Below are 23195 nucleotides of genomic sequence, written 5' to 3'. Positions count from 1 at the left end.
GTGGGTGGCTACTAGGAGGAGGGCTTTTTCTGCTGTGGCACCCCGGCTTTGGAATGAGCTCCCTAGTGAGGTTCGCCTGACGCCTACATTGTATTCCTTTCGGTGCCAGGTGAAGACCTTTTTATTTTCCCAGGCATTTTAGCATTTTAGCTTTCTAAACTTTTATCTTTGCTGTTTTAAATCTGTATTTTAAACTCCTGTACTGCTGCCAGGTTTTATTGTGGTTGTATTGTTATATTGTGGTTTTAAAGTTCTATATATTTTAAATTGTTTTGTAGTGTGTTGTTTGGTTTTAATTTTTGTGAACCGCCCAGAGAGCTTCGGCTATTGGGCTGTATAGAAATGAAATAAATAAATAAATAATTTTGTTGTTGTGCTTTGGAAAATATGGTTTATGCATTGATTTTGAACTCTGTGTTGGATGTCAGCTTGAGCGCTGAATGTTTTGAGTGGGAAGATAACTTGTAAATGTCATCATCATCATCATGCATCATGTTTTGTTTCATGCAGGGATGGGCTGCTTCTGGGGGGCAGAGAGGAAATTTTGGAGGCAGAAAGGTGTCTACTCAACTCACGTGGGTTATGCAGGAGGACACATCCCGAATCCCACCTATGAAGAGGTTTGTTCAGGTAGGGCTGATCCTTTCATGGACTGTAACCATCTTATTGAAGTACTGTGATGTAAAACAAAGACCGGAGGTTGAGAATAATCCATGCAAGTGAAGTTATTTGCATATGAACACATGGAGCTGCTTTATACAGAGCCAGACCATTGTCTAGCCCAGTGCTTTCTGCTCTCGCGCTCCAAGGCTCTAGGTAGAAGCCTCTGGCAGCCCTGCTACCAGAGGTCCATTTAGCTGGGTTCTGGAGATGCATGCCAGGGATTGCATCTGTATCTTCTGTATGCAAAGCTACAAGCTACAGATGGGCTCATCTGTGTATATTCCATATTCAAACAAACAAAATAAAAGTGCTCCATCAAGGATCACCCAAATTCTGTGCCAACCCCCTCCCCGCATGTGTACATTTTGACAATAAAGCAAATTTGCATTGATTTCTTCATTTTGCGTAATTTTTGGCTTCTCCTAAGGATATGGGATTGCATGTGGAGTTAAGCAGGGTGTTGAAACTGTGTTGCCAGAGCACTGGAAATCTGCTCAGCACCCACCCCTCCCCCACTGATTTTCATCCGGGATTGCACACTGTCTTTCAAGCCTGTCTTTCAAGGTTAGGAAACTTTCTTGAAAGAAACCACTAAACAAAAGCAAACCATATGGGAAAAGATGGTGGTGCCATTTGTGCAAGCCACCTTAAGATAGGATGTGATCCACTTGTGGGTCCTGAACTGCTAGTAGAAGACCAGCGTTGTAAGGTGCTGCAGCACTTTTTTACCCCAACCCACTAACTGTTTGCAGGTGCCAGAATTTCAGCTGGCCTGGCCCATCTACTCTCAGGCAACCCAAGCTGCCACTTGGGGCAGCAGCGTTCTTAGGAGTGCAAATGAAGCAGATAGGGATGTCAGAGAATTCCACCACGGATCTCGGTGAGGCCTAATGCCAGTGCACTTGGCCCCCCGAACTCCGTGGCGGAACGGCCTGCCACCCCCCGCCCCCCCGCGGATCCCCCCGGGACAAGACTCACCTGGGGCGGATCTTCTGGGCGGTGGCGGCAGTGGCTGCGGTGGCGGCGGCCGGTCTTCCAACCGGCTGCTGCCACCGCCATTTCCACTCTTGTAAAAGAAAAAAAAGAAAGAAAAAGAAAGACGTGATAGGCTATGTGAAGATTTATGTAGCCTATCATGACTAGGTTTTAAAAAAAACAAAAACACGACATGATAGGCTACGTAAATCTTTACGTAGCCTATCATGGCTGGGTGGGTTAAAAAAAAAAAAATGGCCGCCGCCATTTGCGTTCCTTATTTTTGCCCTCTTAATGTACGTAAATATTTATGTAGGCTAAAACGGGGAATCAAAAAGGGACGCAAATAGCGCCCGCTACACTATTTGCGTTCCCCTTGATTTTCGCCATCATAGTCTACGTAAATATTTACGTAGATTAAGAGGGCAAAAATAAGGAACGCAAATCCATAGCTGCCGCCATTTGCGTACGCGGTTTTGTTTTTTGTTTTTACCCAGAGCCCTCCGAGACCGGAATCCGGCTGCGGATGGCTCTGGCCTGGCCGGGCCTGGCCGGCTGCTCCGCAGAGCTGCTGCGGAGCACAGCTGGCCTCGGAGGATTCCGGGGGGGGGGGGGAGGAACGGAGTGCCTCCTCCCCCAGCGAGGATTCCGGGGGGAGGGACGGAACGCCCCCGTCCCACCATCAACATAATCCGTGAACAGGTAAGTGACTTTCGTACATCCCTAGAAGCAGAATGTACTTCGAGGCTTCTGCTCTAGGAGCCTTTAAAATGTTGCATAGGAGGCTGGATGCCATACTGGATCCAAGAATTGGCAGTATCTGCTTGGACACTGCTGCTAATGTAAATTACATCACACTAGCATAAGAGACCTCTAGTGCAATGCTAGTAGCATTAGCTGGTATGATGAGGAATCCTGGCATGCCAGCTAATACTGTTGGGATTGTGCTAGAGCAGCCTCCCCCAACCTAGCGCCCTTCAGATGTCTTGGGCTCCAACTTCCATCAGTCCTGCCAGACATGGCCAGTGGTCAGAAATGCTGGGAGTCTTAGTCCAACACATCTGGAGGACACCAGGATGGGGAAGGATGTGCTAGAGGTTCCTTACAATGTAATTTACATTAGTACTAGTGTACTATGGGATACTGCACATTGTGTCCTGCAAGGGATTTATTTATTTATTTATTTATTAAATTTATTAATCGCCCATCTGGCCAGTCACCCAGCCACTCTGGGCGATGTACAACAATAAAAACAGTTTATACAATAAAATTGCCTCTCCCTCGTCCTCACCAGCCTAGCTGTCCTGGCTGATGGGACAGAGAGAAGGCCATCCGAGGCTGATCTTGTTGAGAGGCCTATCTAGTGTTGCTGGAGGCACTCCTTGAGGTAGGCTGGGCTGGAACCGTATAGGGTTTTAAAGGTCAAAACTAACACCTTGAATTTGGCCTGGAAAACAACTGGTTACCAGTACAGCTCCTTCAGCACTGGAGTGATGTGATCTCGCTGGCGGCTGCCTTTAATCAGTTCTGTACCAGCTGCAGCTTCCGAACCATCTTCAAGGATAACCCCACGTAGAGCGCATTACAGTAGTCTAAACGAGAGGAGACCAGGGCATGTACTACCAATGGGAGCAGATGGTCAGGAAGGAAGGGGCGCAGCTGCCGTATCAGATGGAGTTGGTACAGCGCTGTCCGGCTCATAGCTGACACCTGAGTCTCCATGGACAGCTGGGAGTCTAAGATGATCCCGAAGCTGCGGACCTGATCTTTCAAGGGTAACCGTACCCCATTCAACACCAGGTCAGCATCCCCCAACCTCCTCTTGTCTCCCACCAAAAGTACCTCAGTCTTGTCAGGGTTCAGCTTCAGCTTGTTCCTCCCCATCCAGCCACTCACCATTTCCAGACATTTGGACAGGGATTCTATGGCCAACCTTGGTGAAGATTTGAACGAGAGGTAGAGCTGTGTGTCATCCACATACTGATGACACTGCACCCCAAACCTCCTGATGATAGCCCCCAGCGGCTTCACATCAGTGTTAAATAGCATTGGGGAGAGGATGGAATCCTGTGGCACCCCACAAGTGAGCGGCCACGGGTCCAAAACCTCCTCTCCCAGTGCTACCCTCTGGTACCTGCCGGAGAGGAAGGACTGGAACCACCGTAATACGGTGTCTCCAATGCCCAACCCCTCCAGGCGGTCTAGGAGGATACCATGGTCAACGGTATCAAAAGCCGCTGAGAGGTCAAGGAGAATAAGGAAGGAGCATTCACCCCTATCCAGAGCCCTCCTCATATCATCCACCAAGGCCGTTTCTGTCCCATGCCCAGGCCTGAAGCCCAATTGAAATGGATCTAGATAATCGGCTTCTTCCAAGTGTGCCTTCAACTGCATCGCCATCACCCGCTCAATCACCTTGCCCAAAAAAGGCTGATACAAGACTGGGCGAAAGTTGTTCAGAACTTGGGGATCCAAGGAGGGCTTTTTTAAAAGCGGGCTTATCACTGCCTCCTTGAGGACTGATGGCATCACACCCTCCTCAAGGGAGACGTTCACCACTGCCTTGATCCCCTCACCCAGTCTCTCTCTGCAGCCCATAATGAGCCAAGATGGGCAAGGATCAAGTAAGCAGGTGGTCAGCCTTACAGATGAAAGCACCTTGTCCACTTCTTCAGAAGGAAGAAGCCGGAACCGATCCCACAAAAGCGGTGTGCCACAGACCGCCTCCTGCTCACTAACTGTATCCACAGCTCAACGAATAACACTCCTAATCCATTCAATTTTATCTGCAAAGTGCCTTGCCAAGGCCTCACAGGAGGCCTTAGAATGCTCCAGCGGTTCCGGAGCAACTGGACTGACCAGGCTCCAGACCACTTGGAACAGCCTCCCAGGACAGCACTCTGCAGACATGATAGAGGCAGCATAATATTCCTTTTTTGCTGTCTTCACCGCCACGTGATAGGCTAAAGATACAGCTCTAGCCCGTATCTGATCGCCTTTGGAGCGAGATGTCTGCCACCGGCGCTTTAGCTGTCTCACCTCTTGTTTCAGAGCTCGTAACTGCAGATTGAACCATGGTGCAGTCCGAGCCCTGTTCAGTGGGAGAGGGTGTTTCAGAGCCACCCGATCTAATGCCCCAGTGATTGCGGCATTCCAACCATCCACCAGGGTCTTGACCGAGTGGCCGTTGGCATGCTCCAGAGAATCCCCAAGCGCGTTCAGGAATCCATTCGGTGGCGGCGGCGGCGGCAGCAGCAGCGGCAGCAGCCGCACCTCTTCCCTGGTGGTGGTGGTGGTGGCTTCTCCTGCAGGCCCTTGCTCTCCCAGGCCACCTCAGCCAGCCAGCTTATGTAGCCCCTCCAGGAAAGGGCAGGTGGAACAGTCAGCACAGCTGGCTCTGTACCTGGGGGCCTGGTTCTGCAGGGACTGGCAGTCCACCAGGCAAATGTCCACGGGGAGGACTGGTGTTGGTGATGGCAGCGGCAGCAGGCACGGCGGCAGCAGGCACGCCTCTTCCCTGGTGGTGGTGGTGGCTTCTCCTACAGGCCCTGGCTCTCCCAAATCATCCCCCAGATCATGCAATGCAGCTGCTTGGGGCAACACAGTGTCCTTTCACAGATTAGTTGGCCTCATTTTGATTGTATTGTGTTACTAGCAGAAACTAGGAGTGAACCATTATGATTTATTATATATTATGATCTTAAAAATGCCTGTGCACATCACTGTTTTTGTTGGCAAGGCAGATACCATCTTGCATGAACTGAAGGAGTAAATGGATGGCTCAGATTTCTGAAGCTGATAAATACCCTGATAGGGAATTATTTTTACATCAGAGTAAATTGTCCTACAGATGCAAATGTGAAAAGGCATTTGAAATTGATAAGTGTTTTGGGCTATTTCCAGTGCATTTGACTCAATACACAAATACACATTTTTTTTTGGCAAGCATTATGTGAAACTCATGTTCATTCACTATGAAATATCTCTTCATAGTTTGCTTACAGATGTTCAGAACAATTCTTTGTTTATCAGTGTATTCATAAGCGATTTGAAATCTGTACATCTCAAATGGAACAGAAATCTGATGGAGGGAAAAACTACTTGGTGGTTCATCAGCTGCTTTGATGCAGTTACCACACCACACTCACACATACACGCACACACCATGCCACATGGTTTTCTTGAAAACAGAAGGTTTTTACATTATATTTCTGATTCAAACTTGAGTATGTAACCATGTAATTTTCTGGAATTTAGGGTAGCTTTCTAAAAAGTAATTATATGGGGCAACACGCGCTTTAAACATTATTTATCATCTAGTTATGTTACCCCAAAAGTCGTTTGGTTGGCCTATGTTTAATCGAGTCACCCTCTGATGCTTTTTTTCAACAGCTGTCAGTTTATCTTTTAATATGCGTGAGTGATCTTTGAAAATTAATAGCGATTTAAATGTATGCAGTCTGCATTTAGCTTTGTTGCCACAATACCTACAGTATTGTTTGACAAATGGTGCTGGTCACACAATTACCTTTTTTGTGTGATAACCCCGATTCTAGCATTTTGTGGCAAATGGGCAGTGATCCTTAGCCTTTACATTATTTGCATTCCACCCCACCTACCACATTGATTATATGGCATTTTAAAAAATAGTTTGGTAATATATTAAGAACATTTATATCCTGCCTTTTCCCCTTTAAACTGAAACACATAACAATAAAAAACAAAATCAATAGAAATCTGGGGAAAATACAATAAAAATAACTGATCAGTATATGACCAACTTTAGCTACTTCATCCAAGTCAGTCTAGTAACACAGAAATCTGTTAAAACCCAACACCCTGTAATGCTTGCCTCAATAAGAAAATTACACATAATCATCTAAAAGGCTGAAGAGAATAATCCGTGGTCTGTTGTTGTAAAAAATATGTATAGTTGATGGGAAGCAAGGTTGGCTGATGATGATTATTTTTGTCAAGGGCATTCATTTATGGCAAGTTGGATATGTCAAAATTCCTCACCAAATCTTGCAAGGTTTGCTGCAAAAAGAATGCAATATGCAGATTTCATCAACCGTATGGATGTCATGCCATTATTTGGTACTCTTGTACTAGGGCATCTGGAGCTGCAATGAGAGGACGCATAGTTAGTGCGCCAGCCTCAGCTGAGCAAAAGCACTCATGGCTATTGCCACAATCAGGGCATCAACCACGGCAAACTACAAGCATGTTTTTTCAAGGAGAGTGTAACCCCATCGAAAACAAGCTGGACAATTCCCCATTGTCTTGATGGTTTCAACTTGTTTGCCTTCATCCAGTCCATTAATGATGCCAGACATCAATTCAGAGCATCAGCAGCTTTCTCGGATTGTGATGGAAAAGAGAGATAGTATTGTGTGTCACCTGAGGTTGCTCTGCAGCCAGTCAGGTTTAAAAGACCCTACATAATAAATAGATTGGCTCTGTTAGTCAGTGGAAATCCACCTTTAATAGGTGGAAATCTAGGGAGATAGTTGCACCCCTATATTATCTGGTTGGATGTAACCTTGGCATTATAACTGAAGATATAAAACTGGCTCCAAATACTTGCTTATGTGGAAAGCTAGCCGCAGATACCCCAGCATTACTCAGAAGTAATGTATGTAAACAGTCTGGTCACATATATGGGTGTGGGGATGTGGAAATCAGGAGAACACAACCTCGTGGAGGTTCTCTTGAGTTCTGCCTCGAAGCTCAGTCCAACTTGTGTCCGTATCCCATTGTGAGCTTTTTTTTGGTGTAAAAAGTACTTGGGTATTTATTCAAAAGTACACAGTGTTATTCAATTGGTTAAAGTGTATTTGAGTGCACTTATTAAAAAGTAGTTTTCTATTGTATGCATTTTTTGAATGCACCCCCCCCCCCCCCAGCATTGCAAGCTTGGGAATGTATGAGCTTTGACCTTAGATTGTGCTCACATTCAGGTTCAGAAGGTGTGGGTGGGGTAAATTCTGGTCATAAAAGAACTGAAATGAATTTCTCATACATCCCTAGGTGGGTGGCACAACAAAGAGGATCACGAGACACTTTTATCCCAAAGGAAATGCATTGCATTTCCCATGTTAATTACCTCTTTCTGAGTAGAATGAAGAAAATGAGCCCTGCAAAGACTTTTATCTCCATCTTAGTTTGACCCATCCTGTACATATGACTTTTTTTTCCATTAGGCTCATTCAACTATCAGGCGGAGATATAACTTGGAGAAAACCCCCAAACATAACTGTCCTGGAAATATAACTGAGACGTTACTACACCTTGCCATATGCGCCTAGCTTTCCACGATGCTTTAGTTGCATAATTAAACTACAAATATTATCCTCATTTTCTATAGCTTCTTAGGATACCTGAAGAGTTTTGAGAACAAACTCTGAAGGAGATCATAAGATTAAAGTCTACAGGCAGTAATGAGAATGGTTCAGAACATTTCCTTTTATTGTTCAAGCCATTGTCAAGAGAATGGATTCCGGTTGGGCTTTTGTCTGTACTCCTTACAGCCTCTCTTATAAGAATAGGGTGTAAGAATTTAAATGACTGATTTACAGATTCTATGGGGACTATCAGTATGCTTTGCAGCCTTGATCATTCAGAATTCTTCTGCTTGGTTGGCTGCACTATTCTGTCACTTACTTTGGTTAGCCTAACCCACCTGGGCTGAAGGTGGACAGGTCAGTCTGTCAAAGTACCTTGTATGATTAGAGAGAATGCTAGGTGTTGGCATTGCATAGAACTTCTAGCCATCACCATTCCCCATGATTTTATTATAGTAAATAAGGACATTTTTTGTGTTACAAAAAAAAGCTTTCATTACTGGTAGTTTCAAACTGTGCTCTGGGGAACTCCAGGGTTCTTTGGAAGCTTTTTAGTGTTTCCTCAATGAGCGGATCGGTGAGAGCAGAGATGGGCTTCTTTGAAAGACAGCTTGCCCACTCAATATTTCCCTGCAATGTGTTCTAGGGTGCAGATCCCATGGAGGCAATGATGAGCACAAACCCCCAGCCAGCATTGCATCACTTATGTCCCCTAGAATGGGTGTGGGCAAACTTCAGGCTTGTGAGATCTACTTTGTTTTTTACTAGAACCCTGAGGGCCACCACTTGGAGCCAGGTGTAAAAGAATGGTGTAGGTGAGTGGACATTAAGGAATTCAGGAAAAGGATGCTCCAGAGCAGATGCTCAGCCCAGGAATTCGTGATCAGTAGCAGAACCAAGCCTTTTCATGCAAACATCTCCTCCTGGTTTCCCCCAAGTGTACTTTTTCAGCATGTTAAATAGCATCGGGGAGAGGATGGAACCTTGTGGCACCTCACAAGTGAGTGGCCACGGGTCTGACACCTCCTCTCCCAGTGCTACCCTCTGGAACCTGCCGGAGAGGAAGGACCGGAACCCCCGCAATACGATGTCTCCAGTGCCCAACCCCTCCAGGCGGTCCAGGAGGATACCGTGGTGAACGGTATCAAAAGCCACTGAGAGGTCGAGGAGAACAAGGAAGGAGCATTCGCCCCTATCCAGAGCCCTCCTCATATCATCCACCAAGGTGACCAAGGCCATTTCTAGTACTAGTAGAGAAGTCAGGAATGACACAACAGTGAATGTTGGGAATGGACTAAGCTGCTATAAGTGCACTTTTTGAAAGGTAGCAGATGGTAGAGGTGTCTACTCCTATCTTTCTTCTTCATTGCAGTGTTGTTATTTTTTTAAAAAAGTAATGTTCTTATTTCCCTCCCCCAAGCTCAAGAGCTGCCGTGATCATAATGACGACGTTTACAGGACACAACCGATTTCCTTGCAGTTGCGATATTTCTGTAATTACTGGGTGTAATATTCTATCCACCATTTATATGCTGCCATTCCCAAGGAGCAAAGACTCCATATGTTGTGGGTAGTCTCTTCACATTAGGGTAATGATTCTGTGTAATTTTAAAATGGAGGGGCCTTCATAGCCTATTTTGTATTTAAATGAGAAAAGTTTAATGCTCTGTCTTTATCAAAATGTTTTTCAGAAAGCTACATTAGTTTCATGTACCAAACTGAGGAGCATAAATCCTAGCCATGAATGCTCTGGGCTTTGAAGGCTTTCTTTGCTTGTCTCTTGAAGAGCTCATTTGGTCCTGAGTGCAGATATCCTAGGCTGTCATTGGCAAACTCTGTCTGTCTGTCTGTCTTTAATTTAAGTTAATTTAAAATAACCATAAAAAAACTCAACTTGAAATAATTATTTCATTGTTTTCAGGATTTATGTGTGGCACAATCTAGATTGGCCAAGACATATCAGAATGAACGTTTTACAATTTGGTTCATGAAAGTAGTTTGTAGGGAAATATGCCATAGAGGTATCATTAACTTATGGCTGCCTAGGGAATGGTGGGAATTACAGGACTTTTTTCTGTCTGAACATGCATAGGAGTGTGCTTTTAATTCTCTTTCCATGAGCATAAATAAGAAAGTGGTGGTGGCCTTCCCACTTCTCTGTGTAAAATCAAACAGTATCATACCAGGAAAAAGGTGTCAAGTTTTAATTGCTCTCCATCCACTTTTACTTGTAAAGCAATGTGCCATTTGTAACCGCATTTTCAGGGCAGGGGTTCTGTATTTCTCCAGACTTCTGCTATTGCTAATCCTATCTATCTATCTATCTATCTATCTATCTATCTATCTATCTATCTACCTACCTACCTACCTACCTACCTACATTTGTATATTGCTCCACATCTAAAACAGATTCCGGAGCGGTGGACATAAATGGTGAAATAATAAAAAAGGTTAAAAGAATTAAAACACTATATTAAAATTGTTCTTTTAAAAACAGAATTCCAATAAAAACTATGGCTGGTCAGTTAAGGAACGCTTCCTGGAAAAGAGCTGTTTTCAGGAGGCGCTGGAAACAGCACAGAGTTGGCACCTGCCTGACTTCCAGGGGCAGGGAGTTCCCAAGAAAGAGGGCCACCACACTGAAGGCTCTTCTGGTGGACTCCAGTCAGGCCATCGGGCCATATGGAACCAGCAGGAGCATGCCCTCTGATGGCCTCAGTGACCAGGCAGGTTGGTAAGGGAGAAGGTGCTCTCTCAGGTATCCTGGTCCCAAGTTGCTTAGGGCTTTGTACACTAGCACCAAAACCTTAAATCTGGCCTGGTAGTGAATAGGTAGCCACTAGCATGAATCTGACCAGCTCCTTAGAGATGCTGTTTTATTTTGTTCCTCCAATATGTTTAACAGTGCAAGTTTAACTTCACTAGATTTTGTCTTATAAACCCATTCATCTCTTCAAACGTCTTATCCCAAAACATAGACACTACTGGGCAGTCCCACCATAAGAACAGATATGTGCCTCTCTGCCTGCAGCCTTTCCAGTGTTTGGGTGAACATTAACTAGTAATGTGTGCCACTTTAATTGTGGCCGTATACCACCCATGGATGGAGATTTCTGTAATGTGTCCTGAAGCAGATTTCAGGGGCTTGTTCCTCCGCATATGCCCATGCTGTTTCTCATTTATTTCAAGCCTGACATCTTTTTCCCCAGACTGAATTCAAAGCAGCTAAGGCAGGACTGGGCAGTGTTCAGGGGTCAGGAGGCTGCATTGCCCCCTGCCCCAGCCCCCAGAGAGCTGCACCCCTCACCCGCTGGAATTGCTGCTGCCGGAATTGCTACTGCAGGAATTGCTGCATCAGTGACTGCAAAAAGCATGCTAGTTTTGGAAGGAAAGAAGCTGTGCCTTGTTTACAAGCAGACTCACGTTCACAGGGGGCTTCCAGGAGCATGAATCTGTTTCCAACCAAGGCAGGCGCCTGTTCCCTGGGGGCCTTGTTTTCTTGCAACATCACTGCTTTCTACCGCCATCACAGCAAATTTGGTGGTGTGGACAGCCCCCTGCAATAACAGCTGGAGTGGAGGCAGGTCTGTATGCAGGAAGGCCCATGGTCAAAACACATTTAGCTGGTGTATGGATTGATTTATGACCTAATAATTTGGTGTCAGCTATTTTAGGAATTGGCATGTTTCAGTTTTCATTGCCTTTGGACAGAGATCTGTAAATAACTTGCTAATATTGTATGACTCACCATTTATCATAGCCCAGGTTCCTTTGGGCATATGAGTTATGAGTTAGGCTATTTTCTTTCTGGATAATAACTTCCAGAGGGTTAACCTTGTTCATCTCTCGCAGCAAAGCAAATGATCTTGCGGCACCCCAAAGTCTAACAAATGTATTATGTCCTATGTTTTCGTGGATTAGAGTCCAGTTCATTAGATGCCACTGATGAAGCCAACTCTCTCTGTCTCGATGTTTCTTTAGGGTAATACTGGGCCTCAGGAGATAAGATGCTCCTCAACCGAGTTACCAATCACATAGCTTTACCTCACGCCTGCAGAATTGTTTCAGTCCCAAGACTGAAAGCCACATCTGTGAGATATGGAGAGGTAGGCCAAGCCACAACATCAGTGAAGACTCCCAAAGTAGCCACTTCCTGTAACTTTTGCTTGCTTGAGTTCTGATTTCCCAGTTGGCTTAAGCCAGTGTTTGCTCACTGAAGTGGCAAAATTTGAAATTAATTGTGTTTTCTTTCCAAACAGTATCAAATGCTAATTGTGGCTGAAATGCCTTCCAGTGATTCTTTTCTAATGTCACATTTCCATAAAGTGTATACAGCTGAACTTTCTACTGAATGCACTGTATTGGTCTGACATGAGCGTGTCTAATCTCCCATTTCTGAGTAAAATGACAACAGGCAAGTAGAGAGCCACCTTTTGGTTTCATGCTTTCATTGTTGTTGTTCAGTCGTTCAGTCGTGTCCGACTCTTCATGACCCCATGGACCATCGCACGCCAGGCCTTCCTGTCCTGCACTCTCTCCCGGAGAGTGCTCAAGTCCATATTCATTGCATCAGTGATGCTATCTAGCCATCTCATCCTTCCGTCCCCTTCTCCTTTTGCCTTCAGTCTTTCCCAGCGTCAGGGTCTTTTCCAGAGAGTTTTCTCTTCGCATTAGGTGGCCAAAATATTTGAGCTTCAGCTTCAGTACCTGTCCTTCAATGAGCAGTCAGGGTTGATTTCCTTTAGGATGGACTGATTTGACCTCCTTGCAGTCCAGGGGACTCGTAAGAGTCTTCTCCAGCACCACAGTTCGAAAGCATCAATTCTTCGGCGCTCAGCCTTCCTTATAGTCCAGCTCTCACAGCCATACGTTACTACTGGGAAAACCATAGCTTTGATTAGACGGACTTTTGTCGGCAAGGTGATGTCTCTGCTTCTTACTATCATGCTTTCATAGGTCGGCATATATGTTACCTCCATCAAAAACTGGATTGCAGACAAGGGGTGGGACTGGACTGTACAACAGAAGGCACTGTCTGTGGTCCGGGTGGTGTGAATAGAGTGCAGATATGGGTTAAGGAATGGTTTGTTTATTTATTTAGTGTGTTTTTGAACCACCTTTCAGGATAGATTATCCCGCCAAGGCGATTCACAATCATCAATAAAACAACATCATAAGATCATATAAAAGAACATTAAAATATTAAAAGATAAAATCACCCAGAAAAACCATGACAGCAGCAAATAAATCAATAGGTCAGATAATAATAGCAGCAAATGATAACATTAAAATAGTGCAGCAGATGAAAATAGATGTGGCACTGCAGTCGCTCAAAAGTTGATTGGAATAAAAAGGCCTTTAGAGCCTGATCAAAGGCCAACAAGGAGGGGGGCAATTGTATTTCCCAGGGGAAGGTATTCTAGAGATGTGGGGACACCAGAAAAAAGGCCCTGTCCCTCTTACTTACCAGCCTAATAGCTCTTGTTGGTGGTCCAAAGAGCAGGGCTTCAGGAGTTTATCTTAAAGCACAGGCAGGTACATATGAGTGCAGGTGGTCCTTTAGCCTGGTTCCAGACTATTTATTTATTTACTCATTTATTTATTTATTCATTCATTCATTCATTTCATTTCATTTATATGCCGCCCAATAGTCGAAGCTCTAGGGGTTTAGAGCTTAATGTTGTTTATTTGTTCAGTTGCTTCCGACTCTTGGTGACTTCATGGACCAGACCACACCAGAGCTTCCTGTCGGCCGTCGCCACCCCCAGCTCCCCCAAGGTCGAGTCCGTCACCTCCAGAATATCATCCATCCATCTTGCCCTTGGTTGGCCCCTCTTCCTTTGGCCTTCCACTTTCCCTAGCATCAGCATCTTCTCCAGGGTCTCCTGTCTTCCCATTATGTGGCCAAGGTACTTCAGTTTTGCCTTTCATATCATTCCCTCAAGTGAGCAGTCTGGCTTGATTTCCAGGAGGATGGACTGGTTTGATCTTCTTGCAGTCCAAGGCACTCTCAGAATTTTCCTCCAACACCACAGTTCAAAAGCATCTATCATCCTTCGCTCAGCCTTCCTTATGGTCCAGCTCTCGCAGCCATAGGTTACTATGGGGAATACCATTGCTTTAACTATGCGGACCTTTGTTGTCAGTGTGATGTCTCTGCTCTTCACTATTTCATCAAGATTTGTCACTGGTCTCCTCCCAAGAAGTAAACGTCTTCTGATTTCCTGGCTGCAGTCAGCGTCTGCAATAATCTTTGCGCCTAGAAAGACAAAGTCTGTCACTGCCTCCACGTTTCCTCCTTCTATTTGCCAGTTATCAATCCAGCTGGTTGCCATAATCTTGGTTTTTTGAGGTTTAACTGCAACCCAGCTTTTGCACTTCCTTCTTTCACCTTCGTCATAAAGTTCCTCAGCTCCTCCTCACTTTCAGCCATCAAAGTGGTATCATCTGCATATCTGAGATTGTTAATGTTTCTTCCAGTGATTTTAACTCCAACCTTGGATTCATCAAGCCCAGCACATCGCATGATGTGTTCTGCGTACAGGTTGAATAGGTAGGGTGAGAGTATACAACCCTGCCGTACTCCTTTCCCAATCTTAAACCAGTCCGTTGTTCCGTGGTCTGTTCTTACCATTGCTACTTGGTTGTTATACAGATTCTTCAGGAGGCAGACAAGATGATTTGGTATCCCCATACCACCAAGAACTTGCCACAATTTGTTATGATCCACACAGTCAAAGGCTTTAGAATAGTCAATAAAACAGAAAGAGATGTCTTTCTGAAACTCCCTGGCTTTCTCCATTATCCCCCGGATATTGGCAATTTGGTCTCTAGTTCCTTTGCCTTTTCTAAACCCAGCTTGTACATCTGGCAATTCTCGTTCCATGAATTGCTGGAGTCTACCTTGCAAGATCTTCAGCGTTACCTTACTGGCATGTGAAATAAATGCCACTATTAAATAGTTTGAACATTCTTTAGAGTTTCCCTTTTTTTGATATGGGGATATAAGTTGATTTTTTCCAATCTGTTGGCCATTCTTGTGTTTTCCAAATTTGCTGGCATATGGCATGCATCACCTTGACAGCATCATCTTGCAAGATTTTAAACAGTTCAGCTGGGATACCGTCATCTCCTGTTGCCTTGTTATTAGCAATGCTTCTTAAGGCCCATTCCACCTCACTCTTCAGGATGTCTGGCTCTAACTCATTGACCACACCGTCAAATCTATCCCCGATATTATTATCCTTCCTATACAGATCTTCCGTATATTCTTGCCACCTTTTCTTGCTCTCTTTTGCTTCTGTTAGGTTCTTGCCATCTTTGTTTTTGATCATACCCATTTTTGCCTGGAATTTACCTCCGATGTTTCTAATTTTCTGGAAGAGGTCTCTTGTCTTTCCTATTCTATTATCTTCTTCCGCTTCCACACATTGCTTGTGTAAAAATAATTCCTTATCTCTTCTGGCTAATCTCTGGAATTTTGCATTTAATTGGGCATATCTCTACCTATCACGGTTGCCTTTTGCTTTCCTTCTGTCTTGGGCTACTTCCGGTGTCTTGGCAGACAGCCATCTTGCCTTCTTGGTTTTCTTTTTCTTTGGGACGTTTTTTGTTGCCACCTCCTGACGAATGTTGCGAACTTCTGTCCATAGTTCTTCCGGGACCCTATCTACTAAATGTAGTCCCTTAAATCTATTCTTCACCTCCACTGCGTATTCATGAGGAATATTCGTGAGCTCATATCTAACTGCTCTGTGAGTCTTCCCTATTCTCTTGAGTCTGATTCTAAATTGTGCAATAAGAAGTTCATGATCTGAACTACCGTCAGCTCCAGGTCTTGTTTTTACTGACTGTATAGATGTCTGCCACCTTTGGCTACAAAGGATGTAGTCAGTCTGATTTCGGTGTCGACCATCTGGTGAAGCCCATATATAAAGTCATCTCTTAGGTTGTTGGAAGAGAGTGTTTGTAATGCTCAGTGAGTTGTCTTGACAAAATTCTATCAGCCTATGTCCCGCTTCATTTTATTCTCCAAGACCATACTTGCCTGTAATTCCAGATGTCGTTTGACTATCCACCTTAGCATTCCAATCTCCTGTAATGAAAAGAACATCTCTTTTTGGTGTATTATCCAGCAGGTGCTGCAGATCCTCATAGAACTGATCTCCTTCTGCTTCTTCAGCATCTGTGGTTGGGGCGTATATTTGAATCACTGTGATGTTAAATGGCTTACCCTGAATTCGAATTGAGATCATTCCGTCATTTTTTTGATTGTATCCAAGCACTGCTTTAGCCACTTTATTATTAATTATGAAGGCGACTCCATTTCTTCTGTGGTCCTCTTGTCCACAGTAGTAGATCTGGTGTTCATGTGATATGAAGTGGCCCATTCCAGTCCATTTCAGTTCACTGACACCCAAAATGTCTATATTTAATCTTGACATCTCCACAATAACCACATCCAATTTGCCCTGGCTCATAGATCTGACATTCCAGGTTCCTATGGTGTGTTGATCTTTAGAACATCGGATTCGTTGTTCAGCACCAGCACCGTCAGCCACTAGCCGTCCTTTCAGCTTTGAGCTAGCTGCATCATCACATCTGGGGCTAGTTGAACTTATCCTCTGTTCCTCCCCTGTAGGATTTTGACCATCTTCCTACCTGGGAGTCCCATCTTCCGATGGTATACCGACATATCTCTGGTTGTACTGATCCATTTAGTTTTCATGGCAAGAATACTGGGGTGGGTTGCCATTTCCCTCCCTAGGGATCGTATTTAGTCTGACCTCTCTGCCATGACCTTCCCGTCTTGGGTGTCCCTTCACGGTTTAGCTCATGGCGTCATTGAGGTGCTCAAGCTCCAGCACCACAACAAGATAATGATCTCCTTTGCTGGAGTTAGGGCTTAATACCAGCACCTTAAATTGGGGTTGGAAAGGAATAGATAGCCCATGTAACTGGCACAGAATAGGTGTGATGCAATTAGAATGCCTTAGCTCTTACAAGCATTCTTGCTGCTGCATTCTGCACCAGTTGAAGCTATTGAACCATATTTAAGAGCAGCCCCACAATTACTGTGCATTACAGTATTCTGCCCTGGATGTAACTAGCATATGATATCTATTCTGGATTTCCTTTGCTTCCTTGAGATTAGAAGGTGTAAAACTGAGGTAGCATCTGTGTCATCTGCATATTGATGACACCTCAGTCCAAGCCTCCGGATGATGTCTCCCAGTGGTTTCATGTAGATAGAAGTTAAAGATTGTTATCTAGCCATGACCAATGACACGGCCAGAAGTGTGGTCAGCCACATACTGAGTCCGGTAGCCATAGCCAAAAATGTATATATAGGATATTGTATATTTTGGCCTTATCATGACTGTCATTGTTCCTATTGTTTTGGTTTTTCTCCTCCTTGCCCTCTCTCCCTCAAGTCCTGGCCACCATCCCTTTTTGGGTCTTTACTCATAAGAATTGTCTTTCAAAATAGTTCTTCTGCTTGTGTTAGAAAGCAAGCATAACTTGTAGCTTTAATGGCATGGAATATTTTTTTATTTCATTAATGCTTTCTCTGAGCAGGAGATTAAGAAGGTGGCTTTCATCATCATGTTAAGAATGGAATTTTATGAGAGTGGCAATGACTGCAGCTCATTTGCCACCCATCTATTCCCTCCCTATTCCTTTTTGCTTGTGTGTTGTGTCTTTTTAGATTGGAAGCCTGCAGGCAGGGACTGCCTTCTTTTACTGATTATTTATAAGCTACTCCAGGAGCATTTTTTGGCTGAGGAGCGGGATAAAAAGACTTTAAATTAAAATAAATAAATGGAGACAGACATTTTTAAAACTCCAGAAAGTCTACTTCTTGTGATGGGAGTAAACTATGCATACTTTATTCTAGTTGCACTTGGCGGCGGTGGGGGGGGGACAGAATTTAGATTGTTTTTGTTCAATTCCATGTGCGTCTTGCATTTCATTTCCTACAGTCGAAGGCAGCTTAACCTGTTTTAGGTCTTAGACCAAAGTAGACCTAACATGGGAGATGCGTGATTGTGTGTGTTAAAATAAATCTAGCAGCAGATAGGGAAAAGCTGATTTGGGTTGGGGATAGTGCTAGGGGGCAACTTTTTAACCCTTTTCATCCATGCCATTTTCCCAATTAGAATTCTCTTCCCCAAAGCTGCTATTTGCTCTGTGCGGAAAATATGCAGATACTATGGCACTATATGATGTCTGCACTGACAAATATGGAAGTCAGGACATATATGTAATCAAATAGCACATGCGTAGAGACTTCATCATCATAATATCTCAAGCCACTTATACTGAGGACCATTCTTTGCATTACTCTGTAAAGCATTGGCACGGTTTATGAATTGTGCCCAGTTTTAAAGATATATGGGGAAAATGATGTGAGTGCTCAAGTATGTTTGTCTAAGAGATGAGTATCCTGATATGTTAAAAGATGCAAGTACAAAATTGAATCACATTTTAAAAATGGCAGAAGAGATGAGCTTCCATCACATCTGAAAGGAGAGTTGGGGAAATCAGGTTATTTCTGTTCCATGTCATTTTTGCATGTGTTCACCTGCATGTCTGTTCTATCCGTTTTCTACATTAATCTGTGACTTAAAAAAATAACTGCACAAAAATGTGCATTTGAATTCACATTTAAGTATTTTAAAACCTATTTCCACTTAAAATTCAGTGTTTAAATGCATGTGGATAACATTTTTGAACGGCACTGGAACATTCTGGAGGTGCAAAAGTGATTGGACACCTAAATACTGATCCTCATGTTCATCTGGAAGGTGTGGATCAGGTCAATTTGCACTGATTGCAAATCTCTTTTTGAAAGGACAGTTTTTTAGTCTGACACATGGAACTTGATGAGATCTTGAACAACATCCATCTCTGTTCCCCTTCCACCCCAATATCGAATGCTTATTGAGAACAGTAGAATAGACTCTCTCTTGACAACAGGAAAACATTAATACCATCAGTCAGGATAAGTTGTTGTTGTTATTGTTTATTACATTTCTATACTGCCCCACAGCCGAAACTCTCTGGGCAGTTCACAGAGATTAAAAACATTAAAAATACAATATACATAGATTAAGAACCATTTACATAAAAAACACATGCACAGACAATATACACAAAAGAAACATATATCTAAAACAACTACAAACAAAACAATCTCAAAAACAAACAACCATAACTATAAGACATTCCAGGATCGATTAAACTTATATGCTGCCAAATAGGAGAGGAGAAAGGCCTTAACCTGGCACCGAAAAGATAACAATGTTGGTCCCAAGCGGGCCTCACCGGGAAGATCATTCCATAATTTGGGGGCCACCAGTGAGAAGGCCCTCTCCCTTGTCACTGTCTTCTGAGCTTCCCTTGGTGTAGGCAGCCGGAGGAGGGCATGAGATGTTGAGCATAGGGTATGGGTAGGTTCGTGTCGGGAGAGGCTCTCCGTCAGGTATTATGGTCCCAATTCATGTAAGGCTTTATAGGTTAAAACCAGCACCTTGAATTGGGCTCGGGAACATAACAGGCAGCCAGTGCAAGTGGGTCAGAGTCAGTCTTACATGTTCGGACCTTCTGGTCCCCGTTATCAATCTAGCTGCTGCATTTTGCACAACCTGCAGCTTGTGAACTGTCTTCAAAGGCAGCCCCATGTAGAGTGTATTGCAGTAATCTAACTTGGAGATTACCAGAGCATAGACAACTGAAGCCAGGTTATTCCTGTCCAGATAGGGGCATAGCTGGGCTACCAACCAAAGTTGGTAGAAGGCACTTTGTGCCACTGAGGCCACCCGAGCCTCAAGTGAGAAAGCTGGCTCAAGGAGAACCCCCAAGCTACGAATCTGCTCCTTCAGAGGGAGTGCAACCCCATCCAGAACAGGTTGAGCACCCTCCATCCGGTCAGAAGGACCACCCACCAACAGTCTTGCCTGGATTGATTGCCAGTTTGTTAGCCCTCATCCAGTCCATTGTTGCAGTAGGGCACCGATTTAGCACATCCACAGCCTCACCTGAAGAAGATGAAAAGGAGAAATAGAGCTGCATGTCATCAGCATACTGATGACAACGTGCCGCCAAACTCCGAATGACCGCACACAACAGTTTTATGTAGATGTTAAATAGCATGGGTGACAGAACTGACCCCTGTGGAACCCCATACTGGAGAATCCACAGGGCCAAGCAGTATTCCCCAAGCACTGCCTTCTGGAGCCGACCATCGAAGTAGGAGCGAAACCACTGCAGTGCAGTGCCTCCCACTCCCAGCTCAGACAATCGCCCCAGAAGGATACCATGGGGGATGGTATTGAAAGGCGCCGAGAGATCAAGGAGAATCAACAAGGGCACACTCCCCCTGTCTCTTTCCCAACATAGGTCATCATACCAAGGCGACCAAAGCTGTTTCCCTGCCAAAACCAGGCCTGAACCCCAACTGAAATGGGGTCGAACTTTCGAGTTTGGCTGTCCCTTTTCTTCCAGAACTTTCTCTGAAGCCAGGAGTTCATATTAACTATGGGGCAAGGGTGAGCCTGGTGGCCTCTTCTCAAATAATTCTACTTTAACCAGTAACCCCAAGTAGTGGTTATGAGAATATATTTAATGTCAGCAGCTGCTGGGTATTTAGTTTTGGGAAGGACATGGTGGTGCTTAAGTGTACAGGGTACTCCTCCCATGTATATGAGTAAGTTAATCATCCACAATTCACTGAACTGTGGAGTTACATTCACAGAGTAGCGGGCCCACAGGAAATCACAAGCAGGACATGAGTGCAACAGCACCCTCCCACCCATGCTCCCCAGCAACTGGTGTACATAGGCATACTGCCTCTGATACTGGAGGTAGCATATAGTGATGGACCAGTGATAGCCCTCTCCTCCGGGACTTTGTCTACTTCCCCTTTTAAAGCCATCCCAGTTGGTGGCCATCACTACACCTTGTCGTAGTGAGTCTGAGTATGCGTCCCTTGGAGGTTGTAGTGGAGCACTACAATCCCCAAGGGTGTGTGCAGTGGCTGTTTCTTCTGCTTCGTGCTCATGGAGTGTTTGGCTAGCCTTGACAGTGGTTGGAGCAGTGGTAAATTTTGAAGAGCACGTGCTCATCATGGCCATCCTATAGCCATGCTTCTATCTATATTGACCTATATTAACAAATCAGTTCTAGCAGTTTCGTTTCCACCAGGAGCAGATCTTTTGTAAAGTTAATGTGTCTTAATTGCCCATTCAAGACCAAGCCACCGCAAAATCCTTTGCATTACAACAGGGAATAATGTTTTTGGGAAACCTCATTTCCTCCCAGGTGCTGTGAGGATTGCAGCTAAGCTCAGAACATGGAATTGGTGGGGGGGTGTTGGGTGGTAGATGATGTCATTGCACCTCCTAATCAAAAAGTGTTGTGGCTGCTTCCCTGCTGCTGGGTTGGAGTGAAGGACCTGGTTTTTACCAACTGAGAGTTTACCTGCCTCTGGAGATTAATGCCTTCCCTGTGTGTGGGTGGCGCTGCTGCCCACTGTTTGAGGGGCGCGTGGGAAGAGCAGTACAATTCAGGCAAGATGCAGTATTCCCATAGGTCAAAGGGAGAATTACAGTAATTCTGCATTACAGAATTCATTCTCTCTTCCCTTGCTTACCTGTGTGAGGCACCCTGCTCTGGCACCCCCATTTGCTGGAGCAGAGTGGGGTTGGGTGTTTGCACCTGACTTCCCAAGGCATGGTAAGGCAATAAAGTGTTAGCAATGTGCTTAAATACTTCTGTGTGTTTCTGAGGCCAGGCTGTTTTGTGAGGGATCCCAAAGCAGAGGCAAAACAAAATAGATGTAAAAAAATTGGATGGCACCAAAGACAGGAAAAAAAGGAGGGAGAAAACTCCAAATGTTGAAAAAAGATTTTATTTGTAGGTCCAACTATTCACTGGAGTGTCCCTAGCGTTGATGAATCCTTGTTGAAAACATGCCCCTGAGGATGAATTTTCTGGGAGGCATTGGGACTACAAATAAATCTTTTTTCAGAGTCTGGAGTTTTTCCCCTCCTTTTTTCCTGGCTTTTTTGTGTCCTGTGCCCTTTATCCCTGTTATGTTCCCTCTCGGCCTGAAGTGTGTGCAACACAAGGCCAAAGAAGAGATAGCTGCATGCCTTCCCATCTGACTTGTGGTCTCCTTGTGTGGGGGTTTATATACTGGTGCTGCTGTACTGTGATTGGCTGTTGAGCGACACCATATACTGTGCTCTGTTGTGGCAAAGTGGGTGGTTGTCAATTAGGGAAGGGGGAGCAGCTATTTTCTACATTTCCCCCTTCTCTTAAGTCAGTGGGATGACGCTTTCTTGTAACAGATCTGGGACTGGTTTGAAATTGTATCCTCTGGGATGTGGTTGTGGTCGAGGGGAGGATAGGATTCAGTGCAAGTGTACTCCTCCCCGCGCCACCCATGTCCCATACATGGGTCTGTCCCATTTCAGCTATTCTGCTGCCATATCTTTGCTGATGTAGCAGCTCTGCCAGCAGCATGTTTTGCTGGCATATTTCAGATGTTTTGCCTGCATGTCTGTCATTGTGCTGGGCATAGCAGGGCTCCCACCAAATCTTGTGGCCCCTGAGCTGGAGGATCCCAAGTAGAGGATTACCCCCTAAGTTGTCCTTTTAAAAACATGCATAGCTGTTCTTCCTTTCTTATTACTAAAAGCAATGCACAGCTAAAAGACAGATTTATTAACTAGAGCACGTAAGAAAAAGTGGTTAATGATGGAAGTAAGTAAGACTTCACTATATTTAGATAGGATTTATGGTCCAATCCTATGCATGTCTACTGAGAAGTAAGCCCCATTGAGTTAAGAACAGAAGAAGAGCCATCCTGGATCAGACCAAGGGTCCATCTAGTCCAGCGTTCTGTTCACACAGTGGCCAATCAGCTGCCCATGGGAAACCCACAAGCAGGACATGAGAGCAACAGCACCCTCCTGCCCATGTTTCCCAGCAACTGGTGTACATAGGCATACTGCTTCCGGTACTGGAGATAGCACATAACCATCATGAGTTCAATGGGGCTTGTTCCCTTGTAAGTGACTATAGGATTGCAGCCATTGACCTGTATCTAAACAAGCTAAACTACCCTATGTAGTTATTAATGTATGCTTTATACAAGTAATTTATATATTATAAAATATGTTTATATGTTTATATCACCCTGCAGTA

At 44.6% G+C, this 23195-nt stretch overlaps 1 protein-coding gene across 40 annotated transcripts in view; it reads left to right on the top strand.

Annotated features, from left to right (window-relative positions):
* The window catches only part of MSRA (methionine sulfoxide reductase A), a 331489-nt gene that overhangs the window by 148623 nt on the left and 159671 nt on the right, over positions 1 to 23195 (top strand). For 35 of the 40 annotated variants that reach the window (XR_014787009.1, XR_014787008.1, XM_084829418.1 and 32 more), the window contains one exon: positions 511 to 630. The exons of 2 other annotated variants lie outside the window; for them this stretch is intronic. Coding sequence is in view for 34 of the 38 variants with exons in the window: in XM_084829418.1 (XP_084685544.1) it covers positions 511 to 630 (120 nt within the window). In the remaining 4 variants the exon portion in view is untranslated. Of the gene's footprint in view, positions 1 to 14; positions 110 to 510; positions 631 to 23195 lie in introns of those variants that run through there. 3 more of the 40 variants (XM_084829404.1, XM_084829426.1, XM_084829412.1) reach the window with 3 other exon arrangements.

The sequence above is a fragment of the Heloderma suspectum genome, chromosome 1, assembly GCF_057233095.1.
Source record: "Heloderma suspectum isolate Gila_16-S chromosome 1, 16-S_ref, whole genome shotgun sequence".
Lineage (NCBI taxonomy): Eukaryota > Metazoa > Chordata > Lepidosauria > Squamata > Helodermatidae > Heloderma > Heloderma suspectum.
The sequence above is the reverse complement of the archived record's forward strand: the minus strand, read 5'-3'. Positions and strand labels throughout refer to the sequence as shown.